The sequence below is a fragment of the Homarus americanus genome, unplaced genomic scaffold (assembly GCF_018991925.1).
Source record: "Homarus americanus isolate GMGI-L3 unplaced genomic scaffold, GMGI_Hamer_2.0 scaffold16430, whole genome shotgun sequence".
NCBI classification, from domain to species: Eukaryota; Metazoa; Arthropoda; class Malacostraca; order Decapoda; family Nephropidae; genus Homarus; species Homarus americanus.
In genome coordinates this window covers 8152042-8165377 of record NW_024729259.1, presented here as the reverse complement: position 1 = coordinate 8165377, position 13336 = coordinate 8152042, and the positions used below count along the sequence as shown (strand labels likewise).

General features: G+C 45.2%; 1 protein-coding gene across 3 annotated transcripts in view; it reads right to left on the bottom strand.

Annotated features, from left to right (window-relative positions):
* Positions 1–13336, bottom strand: part of LOC121866513 (mediator of RNA polymerase II transcription subunit 13-like) — a 120255-nt gene that overhangs the window by 50581 nt on the left and 56338 nt on the right. For all 3 annotated transcript variants that reach the window (XM_042366271.1, XM_042366270.1, XM_042366272.1), the window contains exon 2: positions 7800–8172. In XM_042366271.1, the coding sequence (XP_042222205.1) occupies positions 7800–8172 (373 nt within the window). The remainder of the gene's footprint in view (positions 1–7799; positions 8173–13336) is intronic.

Here is a 13336-nt window from a genome sequence, read left to right as displayed (position 1 = left end):
AATGAGTGTATGATGGTGATATAATTGAGGAATGAGTGTATGAATGATGATGGGGTGAGGAATGAGTGTATGAATGATGATGTTGAGGAATGAGTGTATGAATGGTGATGGGTGAGGAATGAGTGTATGAATGGTGATAGGGCGAGGAATGAGTGTATGAATGGTGATATAGTGAGGAATGGTGATAGTGAGGAATGTATGAATGATGATGATGAATGAGTATGAATGGTGATAAGTGAGGATGAGTGTATGAATGGTGATATAGTGAGGAATGAGTGTATGAATGATGATAGGGTGAGAATGAGTGTATGAATGATGATGAAGTGAGGAATGAGTGTATGAATGGTGATATAGTGAGGAATGAGTGTATGAATGATGATGGGGTGAGGAATGAGTGTATGAATGATAGGGTGAGGAATGGAGTGTATGAATGGTGATAGCGTGAGGAATGAGTGTATGAATGATGATAGGGTGAGGAATGAGTGTATGAATGGTGATATAGTGAGGAATGAGTGTATGAATGATGATAGGGCGAGGAATGAGTGTATGAATGATGATAGGGTGAGGAATGAGTGTATGAATGGTGATAAGAGTGAGGAATGAGTGTATGAATGATGATAGGATGAGGCATGAGTGTATGAATGGTGATATAGTGAGGAATGAGTGTATGAATGGTGATATAGTGAGGAATGAGTGTATGAATGATGATAAGGTGAGGAATGAGTGTATGAATGATGATAGGATGAGGAATGAGTGTATGAATGATGATAGGATGAGGAATGAGTGTATGAATGGTGATAGGGCGAGGAATGAGTGTATGAATGGTGATAGGGTGAGGAATGAGTGTATGAATGAAGCAAGTCTAGCGAGTGAGGATGTTAGTAGCGTGCGGGAGTGAGAGCAGCGGCACTGGAATAGAGAAGGAGGGTAATAACCGACTCACATGACAACCCTTCCCTCCTCCACCTGTCATTAAGCTTTATGGTGAACGCTTTTACCGGCGACCACACACACACACACACACACACACACACACACACACACACACACACCATCCTCTCCATTAGGCACCAAACCTCCATCATCATTCATCTCGACACCCCCCTCCTCCTTTGGTCCTATTGCCCGTAACTTCTTCTCACCACCACTGGCCATACAGTCTCGATACTACTTAACAAACACGTATGATGATTAACGAACACGTATGATGAATAACAAACACGTATGGTGAATAACGAACACGTATGATGAATAACGAACACGTATGGTGAATAACGAACACGTATGATGATTAACGAACGCGTATGATGAATAACGAACACGTATGGTGAATAACGAACACGTATGATGAATAACGAACACGTATGGTGAATAACGAACACGTATGGTGAATAACGAACACGTATGATGAATAACGAACACGTATGATGAATAACGAACACGTATGGTGAATAACGAACACGTATGGTGAATAACGAACACGTATGGTAAATAACGAACACGTATGATGATTAACGAACACGTATGATGAATAACGAACGCGTATGATGAATAACGAACACGTATGATGAATAACGAACACGTAAGATGAATAACGATCGTATGATGAATAACGAACACGTATGATGAATAACGAACACGTATGGTAAAATAACGAACACGTATGATGAATAACGAACACGTATGGTGAATAACGAACACGTATGTGAATAACGAACACGTATGGTAAATAACGAACGAACGTATGATGAATAACGAACGTACGATATGGTGAATAACGAACACGTATGGTGAATAACGAACACGTATGATGAATAATGAACACGTATGATGAATAACGAACACGTATGGTGAATAACGAACACGTATGGTGAATAACGAACACGTATGGTAAATAACGAACACGTATGATCATTAACGAACAGGTATGGTGAATAACGAACACGTATGGTGAATAACGAACACGTATGGTGAATAACGAACACGTATGATGATTAACGAACACGTATGATGATTAACGAATACGTATGGTGAATAACGAACACGTATGATGATTAACGAACACGTATGGTGAATAACGAACACGTATGATGATTAACGAACACGTATGATGAATAACGAACACGTATGATTACCGAACACGTATGATGAATACCGAACACGTATGATGAATAACGAAAACGTATGATGAATAACGAACACGTATGGTGAATAACGAACACGTATGGTGAATAATGAACACGTATGGTGAATAACGAACACGTATGATGATTAACGAACACGTATGATGAATAACGAACACGTATGGTGATTACCGAACACGTATGATGAATACCGAACACGTATGATGAATAACGAACACGTATGATGAATAACGAACACGTATGGTGAATAACGAACACGTATGGTGAATAACGAACACGTATGATGAATAACGAACACGTATGATGAATAACGAACACGTATGATGAATAACGAACACGTATGGTGAATAACGAACACGTATGATGAATAACGAACACGGATGGTGAATAACGAACACGTATGATGATTAACGAACACGTATGATGAATAACGAACGTATGATGATTAACGAACACGTATGATGAATAACGAACGAACACGTATGATTAACGAACACGTATTGAATAACGAACACGTATGGTGATTAACGAACACGTATGATGAATAACGAACACGGATGATGAATAACGAACACGTATGATGATTAACGAACACGTATGATGATTAACGAACACGTATGATGAATAACGAACACGTATGGTGAATAACGAACACGTATGGTGAATAACGAACACGTATGATGAATAACGAACACGTATGATGAATAACGAACACGTATGATGAATAACGAACGTATGGTGAATAACACGTATGGTAAATAACGAACACGTATGATGATTAACGAACACGTATGGTGAATAACGAACACGTATGGTGTATAACGAACACGTATGATGATTAACGAACACGTATGATGAATAACGAACACGTATGATGATTAACGAACACGTATGATGAATAACGAACACGTATGATGATTAACGAACACATGATGAATAACGAACACGTATGGTGAATAACAAACACGTATGGTGAATAACGAACACGTATGATGAATAACGAACACGTATGATGAATAACGAACACGTATGATGAATAACGAACACGTATGGTGAATAACGAACACGTATGATGAATAACGAACACGTATGATGAATAACGAACACGTATGGTGAATAACGAACACGTATGGTGAATAACGAACACGTATGGTGAATAACGAACACATATGATGAATAACGAACACGTATGATGAATAACGAACACGTATGGTGAATAAAGCATCACGCCACAAGCTATAGTTCATGTGACCTACTTTTTATTTTTTTTCCGACCTTGATCAAATTTCTGGTTAATCTCCACAATTCGATCAGTGCGGGTTGGGGGGGGGGGATGTTCCATGTCAATGGTAACGTGTTTCACATTCTGATACAATAGTAAGTAACGTTGCTGGTAAGACACCCCCCCACCCCACCCCCCCAAGTGTGTGTGTGTGTGTGTGTGTGGAGGCGAGCAGCACAGTTACCGAGGGCCTCATCTTACTCTCAAGTGGGAACCCTCACACACAATTCGTGCCATTGATTAACTGTGGTAGTGATGATGAATAAATCACTTGCGAGTACATAAGTAAATTGTTACAGCAAGCTCACACACACACACACTGTTGTAACGTAGGCGTCCAACTAAGGTGCTCCTCCTCTACTTCAACATGATCCAAAATACCTCAATGTCTTACGGGATGAAAAGTTCTGAGGGTCATCCAGCACTTGCCGCCTCCACCCCCACCCCCCTGATCCATACCTTGGCCGGGTTTAACCTCCCGGTCAATTACACAAGAGGTTAACTTCGCCGTCGTCTGTGGCTGTTCTTAGTGAGTGTGTGTGTGTTCAGAATTCAAGGCCAACCTGCGCCTTTGCGGGTGGACGATTGCATAAAATTATGTTCAACCCCTGGAGTACGTGGACTTAACCCAAGAGTACAGCGTTATCGTACTCAAGGGAATATGTCATTGCAATTCAACAGGTTAAGTCAATCCACTCAATAAGTTAAGTCATCCCCCACTCAATAAGTTAAGTCATCCCCACTCAAGTGGTTAAGTCATTCCCACTCAATAAGTTAAGTCATCCCCACTCAAGTGGTTAAGTCATTCCCACTCAAGGACTTAAGTCATCATACTCAAGGACTAAAGTCATCGTACTCAAGGAACTAAGTCATCCCACTCTTAAGTTAACTCTATCAACACACTGAAGGGGGTGGCATCAGTGAGGGGCGGGAGAGGAGGCTCACTTTACACACGACGGTGCAGTATTAAAAACTGCTTGTGCTTCAGCTACCCGCCGGCCCGCCACACATGCGTCAGTCAGTGTGCGCGTTGCAGGAGGGGCACGGGAGTCAAGTCAATCAGGGGAGGCATTCATAGAGCTAGCTGACGGATAAAATAACACGAGAGTGTGTGGGTAGCTATCAAAATAATGAATGTAAGTGGGAGGTGAATTTCAGTCAAACCTTATAAATAAAAAAGAAGTAAGTAAAATTTATGCCTCCCATCTAGGTGAAGAAAACTAACCGAAGGAACGAATGAACAGAAAAAGCAGACACTTCACGCCCTCTGCCGATGGCGCCGGGAGCATGAAAATCAGTAGCTGACCCGTGAGTATAAAGGAACGGTCTTTGTGTACAGCAGCACCTCAAGTAAACATGAGTCAACCCTGGGTGACGTATACACCCCACACACACACACTGCCGGTGATTTAATGGGAAAAGGGACGATAAATTTGTATCATATATTTGTGTTTCTTTTTGATGTTTTAGTTGAACCATCTCGACACACACACACCTCACCCACCCACCCATCCATCGATACAGATACCCGTGTAAACGAGAGAGGGCATTGGTGGTGCAAACTTACGATTACTGACAAGACAACTTCTGACTACTGTGTCGGGAGAGAGGGCGCGCGCGCACACACATTGACTGCTGTATCACCAGGCCCCTCACCGGACACATAACCAGTCAGTCAGTCAGTTAGTTGATATATGTACCACCTGTCCTGTAAGCATACGCTGTCAGTGCCTCCCAGCAAACTGTCATAGAACTAACTGAACAGAGACAGTAATGGTGTCATGCCGTCCTTTAAATTCATTTTGCTGAGCACACCATACCACACCACACTAAACTGGAAACCACACCACAGAACCAATAAGAGCCAGAGCCAGGCCAACCCAGATACTGTACGCAGGCGGACAGCCAGGCTAGGTCAGTCACAGGAGGTAAGCAGGCTAAGTCGAGTAGGGAAACACCCAGGAGGCAAGGGCTAGCAGGCAGGTAACCAGGCAGGCTACGGAAGGCAGGCAGGTGGGCAGGCCAGGCCAGAGAACCAGTGATAGCCAACCAGCCAGTGAGCTGGGGAGGGTGGAAGGGAGGGAAGGGGTGGGAGGGACAGGAGACCAGGCTGAGGGGAGAGGCCAGTGGCGGTGTGGTGGGAGAGGAGCGGGGAGAGTGAGGGGTGCAGGGGATCAATACGGGGGAGAGTGAGGGAGTGGGAGGCTTCATACACGGATACTCTCACTACACAATGATACATAAACACACAACAATACACAAGACAATAATGCCCAACGAGGAGACTGACACAACCAGCCAAGAGAACAAATTGGGAATAATGTACAATTGTTGGGGAAAGTTATGCAGAGCGGATGTGACACACACACACACACACACACACACACACACACACACTCTATACCATGTGTGTTAAGAGAGTACATCAGAAAGGTATTTTACCGACTGGGAAACATATAAAGAACAACTAATACAAAGAGATATACAACTTGAGTTATTTAAAAACCTGAAGGGCAAGAGCAGAAAAAGAAAGTGTGCACACGCTGGCATGATAACAAAGACCCGCTGAGGTGAATTATGTAAAGGCGAAGCAGGTGGGCGGGAGACGGGTGGTTGGGGGGGAAGGGGAGGGTGCCCTAGTTGACTACCCATAGAGGTGGTAAGAGCAGTGTTGTGAGCAGGGTGGAGTGTGACATTGTTGTATTTGGTGGATAATACAGTGGTAGTGATGGCGGCGTGTGGAGCGTCGAGTGGGTGGGTGGGTGGGTGGGTGTTGTAGGGTACAAGCCAGTACCTCCGCCACCCACCGCCCAGCCATACTGTTACACATAACCGCCCCTTTTGCCACTCCCCTTGCTCCTCCCTCCACCCACCACAACACAATTTCCCCAAACGCCATAATACACCCGCTAATTACACCCACTGAGGTACAAGAGCTGCGTGTCCCGCCGGACGGCCGCGCGCCCTTCAGTTAGTATTGTGGGCTTTAGCGGGTTAAGCGCGGGATCAAGTGGCTTGTGATAGGCTGCCCGCGACCCAACCACTCCACCACAGGTACCCGTCCCCTCCCTCACACGACACGATAATTATTACAACTAGTCTTCCTATCATGATGGAGGCAAGGAGAGAGGAGTAAGCACGTGTTAGTAATATGCGCGCTCTCTCTCTCTCTCTCTCTCTCTCTCACAGGTGTTACACATCAAGTAGCTTATGAACTTTATTGTTTCATCATTCTGCTGCAAGTTATTATTAGTATCGTTATATTAATAGTAATGTCATTGTTCTATAAATATTAATGACTTCTCGTTTAAATACTTCTGTGATATTTATAATTTCACTAATAACAATATTTGAGCGTCATTTACCTGCTGACAAAACATCACACGTCACTCCTGCCACGGCGGAACGATCAACAAGGGGTGGGGGTGTAGTAGTTACACCTGACACATCAGTCTATCTATCTCACTCTATCTCTACTGAACAAGCAGTACTAGTTGTCACCTCTGGTAATAACAACCCCATACCCGAAATACCTGGCAATACACCTGGGGTCGAGAGCCAAGGCATAACACCTGTCCCCGATCATTACACACACACCGACAACAAGTGATGAACATTATAAATTCTCAGCAATACGAAAAGACTGAAGTAATAATATCAGTAAACGTTGTCGCGATTAAGGTAAAATACCACCAAATAATAAATTAATTCAGCCTGTAAATGGTTGTCCATGTTCCGATACAGAAACGTGACAGAGAAGGGGTGAGTGAATTGACAGCCACCTCGCCTCCTGTGTACCGAAGGCTTAGTAATAAATTGTACCTTGTTTACACTGGTCCTAAAGGGTCGTCAGGTTTGTAAAATACATTCTGATTGTAAAAAACTAATGAAGAGTTTCTGAACAGTGAAGAGTACTTTCCATACCCTGACGGGGCGAGGTAAGAGAACGAATAGTGATCATTTGAGAATGTAGGAGTCTCTATACTGGCTCGTCTAACTCCAGTGTGGACTATATGACCACTGGACCCACACTGTACAGGGGAGGGGGGGGGGGCTTTAGACAACAGCGAGGATGTTGACCACCGAGGACAGCGGTGGGAGGAGACTAGACCCTCACCCCCTCCTCCCCCTTAGGTATAGACAACTGGGTGAACAGGTGTGACTATCTGGGGGACGTATAGTGACTATTTCCATGGAAGGTGTGACTTTCAATGGGTCAAGTAGTGACTGACTATGAGGGTCAAGTGACTATTAGGTCAGTCGTGACTTTCTATGGGGATAATTAGTGGCTACATAGGGGGGAGTAGTGACTATGGGGCGGCGGTTTTCTATATGGCGATTGGGCGAGTGATTACTACTATATCAGCACTTACCGCTTTTGACTAGCCCCGGGGCGAGCAGGTTGGAGAGGTCCGGGTCATCGCCGTACCAGAACACCCACAGCTCCTTCGGGGAGTGACGGAGGGAGTGCCGCTGCTGGTGCTGGGCGTGGTGGTGGTGGTGGTGGTGGTGCCCTGGCATCTGCGAAGAGGGATGCACGGAGTCCTGGGGTCCCCGCCACGAGCGCCGCCACACGCAGAGCACGTCGGCGGCGATCATGCGGGCGTAGGACACCAACACCGGGTCCTCAAGGGGGTCAGCTGGGACTCCGACGCCGCCGCCTCCGACGCCTCCGCCGCCGCCAACGCCGCTTCCGCCAGGGTTGTCCCACACGTACACTCGCCATTTTATCCCGCACAAGTCAGTCTGGAAGAGATAATAACTGTGTGATTGACAGAGAACTATGAAAGAGGAATGAATAGGTCTACTGTATGTGATTGATGACAGGCCGACCAACAACGTGTGCTTGATGACCACGAACATGAAAATGGAATAACGTGATTGATGGGAAATAAATAACATAAGCCAATAACGTGTGCTTGACTGGAGTAAAATGACACGAAAAGTTAATAACAACTTAAACACGAAGAAGGATAATGAAACTAATGCAGACAGGTATGAGGTGAGGTAGGTGACGCTACTAGCAACAAGAGAGGGAGAGGGGGCACTGTTAGTAAATACGTCCGGGATCATGAACAAGTAATAAATGTTGCTAGATCACCACCCAAACCATCGCTGCATCACACTCAAGTTAAAACACCATCAACCCTACACACACACACACACACACATACACCACAACACTACCCACACTATTACGCCCTCACACCACACCATACACTACACCACACACACCACCAGGCCAACACACCACACCTGAGAAAGATAGAGAAAGGGGGTGCAGATACCTTCGCCTAGTCAATACTTTCCACCCGTTCAAAATAAACTCCAACAGCAATATCTGGCCATCTCTGAAATAACTAAACATCAAACAAACGGGTGGAGCTTGGAGTACCTCGCCCTCAGCACAAGGGAAAAGTTATAACTTCGATTAGGAAAACAAAAATTAATGAGAACCAAGGCAACAGCTTCTACCATGAGCGAATTCCAAACGCTTGCAGCTACGGCAGACTCGTCCCAAAATGCTGCAAAATATTGATATATTTCTGAACGGATACAGCGTTCGTCTTAGGCTAGGTTGGTGCCCAGCTGTACTGTCGTTTATTGCCACTGGAGCCTTATGGACCGGTCACCCTATGCCAATATACTAAACAAGAGGATCACCGATTGGAAAAAAAATATCAATAAAAACAACCACTATAATGAATTCATTCCCTCAACACATTTCCATTTAACAAATTTTATTGACATGTTCCGTCAAAGAGAAGCTGCCACAGAGGACCCGTGCAGACCTCGCTCTCCTGTCATCACCACCACTTTAACCTGTCAGCGTCACGAATGTGGGGCCAAACACAGCGGCGCGGGGTGTACCTGTGTCACGCCGGTATGGGAGGTAAGGTGTGCTCCCCAGTCTTATCAGGGCCCGGCCAAACCCAACCTAACCTAACCTAACCTAACCTAACCTAACCTAACCTAACCTAACCTAACCTTATACCCGTGGAATCCAAATAAGTAAGTTTAGCAGAGACGCCCAACCAGGTACTGTGGTCTGTGGGATACTCCAATAAACCAGCCGATGGTCGAGGGAGGTAAAAAATAAATAAAATAAATAAAAGTTGATACAAAAAGTAGGAAAGTCCTCCGCCACAGTAAAGTTCAGACAGCCACAACTCTGAAACACACACACACACACACACATATTATTATTATTATTATTATTATTATTACACACACACAGTTGGTTACTGACCTTTTTGGAGATATTGTAAAACATTCTTATACCAAATCTGATAATAATAATATATATAAAAAAAAACTATCACCATTCGTGCAAGTTATCGTGCTTGTGATACTCCCATGGACGGGAAACTTGCGTGTGTCTGTCCTCAGAAGACGGGCGTAAAAAAAATAATAATAATAATTCCCAAGAGGAGAGTTTTACCAGCACCGCGCGCCACACCGCCACCAGTATAGAATAGTAAACACTGATCCATCCTGTGGCAGCTCTAGTATTGGCGGTAATATGTCATGTTTAACGATAGATCGAACCTTTACACATACTGAAACGAAACACCTTAGTCGTGCTTCTATAACCCAATAGCAGGTGGGGAAACGCCCGGAGCATCACGCGAGCTACATTTCGGTAATCAGGCGTAGAAGTAGTGCTCGCTACACTCACCTGGCTTTACTCCCTTCCACCATAACGGCATCGTGGGGGCGTGAGAACAACAGAACATATGAATGAAGTAACAATAATGGGTCTATGTACACTCAACCCTTATCACTCATGTACACATCTGTCCAACCTATATTTAAAGCTTCCCACCGAGCTCCACTAATGATTTTGTTTTGTTATTTGTTCCAAATGTAAACGTGTGTCCACCAGACACTCAGCCAGGACACACAAACCTCTTGCACACAACTTAAAAGGACCACTAATCATATGCCGCCGACACCTACGACACCTGCACAGGAACCATTAAATAAAAACTGTGTGGTCCGTTAACATGCTGCCCCGCCCCTCCCTAATACCAACATAATGAACAGTTGCTGACGAGTGTGTGGCGGGGGAGAGGCAACAGGTGTACGTGGCGAGCCTCACACCACACTCTTTACTCCCCCACCCCTTCACAACGCACTTATACTTAGTCATTCTTAATGCGTATAACAACGAAAAAGCTATTCGATTCTTAACAATTTGTCTATTGTCTTAAATTGAGTCAATGAGCACCCCCTAATATGCTGGTAACTGAAGAAACAGAAACACAACAGCATGTATTAGACACGACCTTCACCAGTGTGTGATTTTGTTAATTAAAAAAAATCGCTTGCGAGAATCAATGGTTCCTTCGCGTGGATTTCATATCATTACAGAGGTATAACGTCTGAGTCTGGCCAGTGCTTGTCCAATGTGTCATCAAGCCGTGGCCCCATCAACTGAGCGGGACCCAGAGCGGTGTGTGTGTGAGGGTGGGGACGGCGAGGACCCGTTAGTCTGCTCTCCCCGGGACGTGACGCCACCACAACATGGAGGATAAGCTTTACGTCTTTATTTAACCGAACTCAAACTTTCTACTTGGTAATAGATCTACAGCCAACTATAATTAATCAAATATCAAGTATCTGATTTATATTCTAAAACCTCGTTGGTTAGTCGACCACTGCAGGACCACACTTAACGGTTATCGCTTCGGTAATGAACGTGACCACACTTGTCACCCACTCACCACGGTACCCATAATGGTGGTGTTAATTACTAGACCCACCTTCACACACCTCACTTACGGCACACACTTGAGTTACTAACCAAATATAATAGAAACTTCGTGATGGCTTACTGGATCATGACTCACCAAAAATATGTGACAGGGTAATGTGTGTCACGGCTTCAGTTAATTGTCTTTACCTAAGAATGTTGACAGAACTAAACTGACTACCAACAAATTAAAATCATTATATTAAGCTTATTTAAACATATATTACACGCTCACTAAGTCCTTTGAGATTAACAAATACAAGAGAGAAGCACATGCCGGGGTGGAGGTGGTGAGGAGGGGAGGCCAGTGAGTCTCCACCCCTCACCCCCCAACTCTCCTAGCTGCCTGATACCCCCAGAGCGGCCGTCACGTCTGAGGAGAACATTACTACCACAGATGGGACGGACGACCCCCCCCCCCCTCTTCCTTTCCTCCAACGTGATAATTACCCACTGCGGCTCTTGCTCACATCCAACACTTGGTGACGTCACGCTAAATGCAGACTGCGGTCACTTGGGGTTGGTTACCTTCATCACAACAACATTCCTCTCATATTCTCATCACCCATGGTAGCTTCTCCCTCACTCTGGTCTTCCTATTTTCAGTGTTTGCCCGAGACAATTGTAGTTTAATGTTACTATTCTTAATTACTGGAGGTTCAATTAGTCACACACCGTTGATGTGGGATCTCTCTCTCTCTCTCTCTCTCTCTCTCTCTCTCTCTCTACAGTGAGTGGTATGGTCATTTAACGTGTTGTATAATAAAACATGTCAAGTGCTGTACAAGGTGTTTACCGAGTCGCTTAAGAATGTTACGTATCTTAAAACAGTGATTAAGTTCACCGTCATTTCCTGTAGTACTCGTTGGTTTTCTTCGCCATATCCGCTGTTGTATGTATTAACACTCGGCCATGGCGGAGTATACTGTACAATCACGTGCAGCAAATCATGGCAGTACACACCTATGTCTTCAACTTCCTCAAGCGGCTCCGTAAACACAAACATCAAGGGACTTTGTAAATACTGTGTGTACCTGTGATGATGTAAGTGTGTGTGTGTACATCAACTTGGTCTGTGCCTACTGTATAATACTACTGTATATTCAGATGTTAAGTTCCCGCACTGCGCCCACCATCACTGTTGCCAACACCCAAGGCGATTTAATTTCACTCCATATCACAAACTTCACACCAGCTGAATCATCAAAGCCACATTTGTGACGCAGACCGAACGCCATCATCAACAAGACAGCGGATCAGTTTGATTTAGCAGAGAGGGAAGCACCGCACCCTTCACTACACATCACTGCAACACAAATAGTTAATAAGTTATTGACGACGCAGTGCTCTCACGTAGGGAACTAATCTTCAGGTGATGCAAATTGTGTAATAAATACTAATTGGAACCGTAAAGCCTCTCTCAAATTACTGAATGGTAAATACGTTTCACACTAAAGAATGAACAGAGGTAACACGAGGGACCTCTATACAGTATACCTCTCCATAGTGGCGGGGCATAAAAAAATACCCCCTGGTACCACTGTCGGTCAATGAGCCAGGGACAACAAAGGGATGTGTCGAGGGTGTAGCGTGTCGAGGGTGTGGTGTAGCGAGGGATGTGGTGTAGCGAGGGTGTGGTGTAGCGAGGGTGTGGTGTAGCGAGGGTGTGGTGTAGCGAGGGTGTGGTGTAGCGAGAGGGTGTGGTGTATGTGGTGTAGCGAGGGCTTGGTGTGTGTGTGTGTCGAGGGTGTGGTGTAGCGAGGGATGTGGTGTGAGCTTGGTGTGTGTGTGTGTGTGTGTGTGTGTGTGTGTCGAGGGTGTGGTAGCGAGGGATGTGGTGTAGCGAGGGATGTGGTGTAGCGAGGGTGGTGGCGAGGGCTTGGTGTGTGTGTCGAGGGTGTGGTATAGCGAGGGTGTGGTGTAGCGAGGGCTTGGTGTGTGTGAGGGTGTGGTGAAAGGAGGGTGTGGTATAGCGAGGGTGAGGTGTAGAAAGGGTGTGTAGAGAAGGAGGGTGTGTAACGAGAAAGGTTATCCTCCCTCCCTTGTTTACACCCACACCTGATAAAGGTTACCTCCCCCGTCTCTACCCTTCCTCACTCCCACCGTTTAACAGCTTTACCCCCCACCTTCTAACGTACCTCCCGGGTCCCCCCC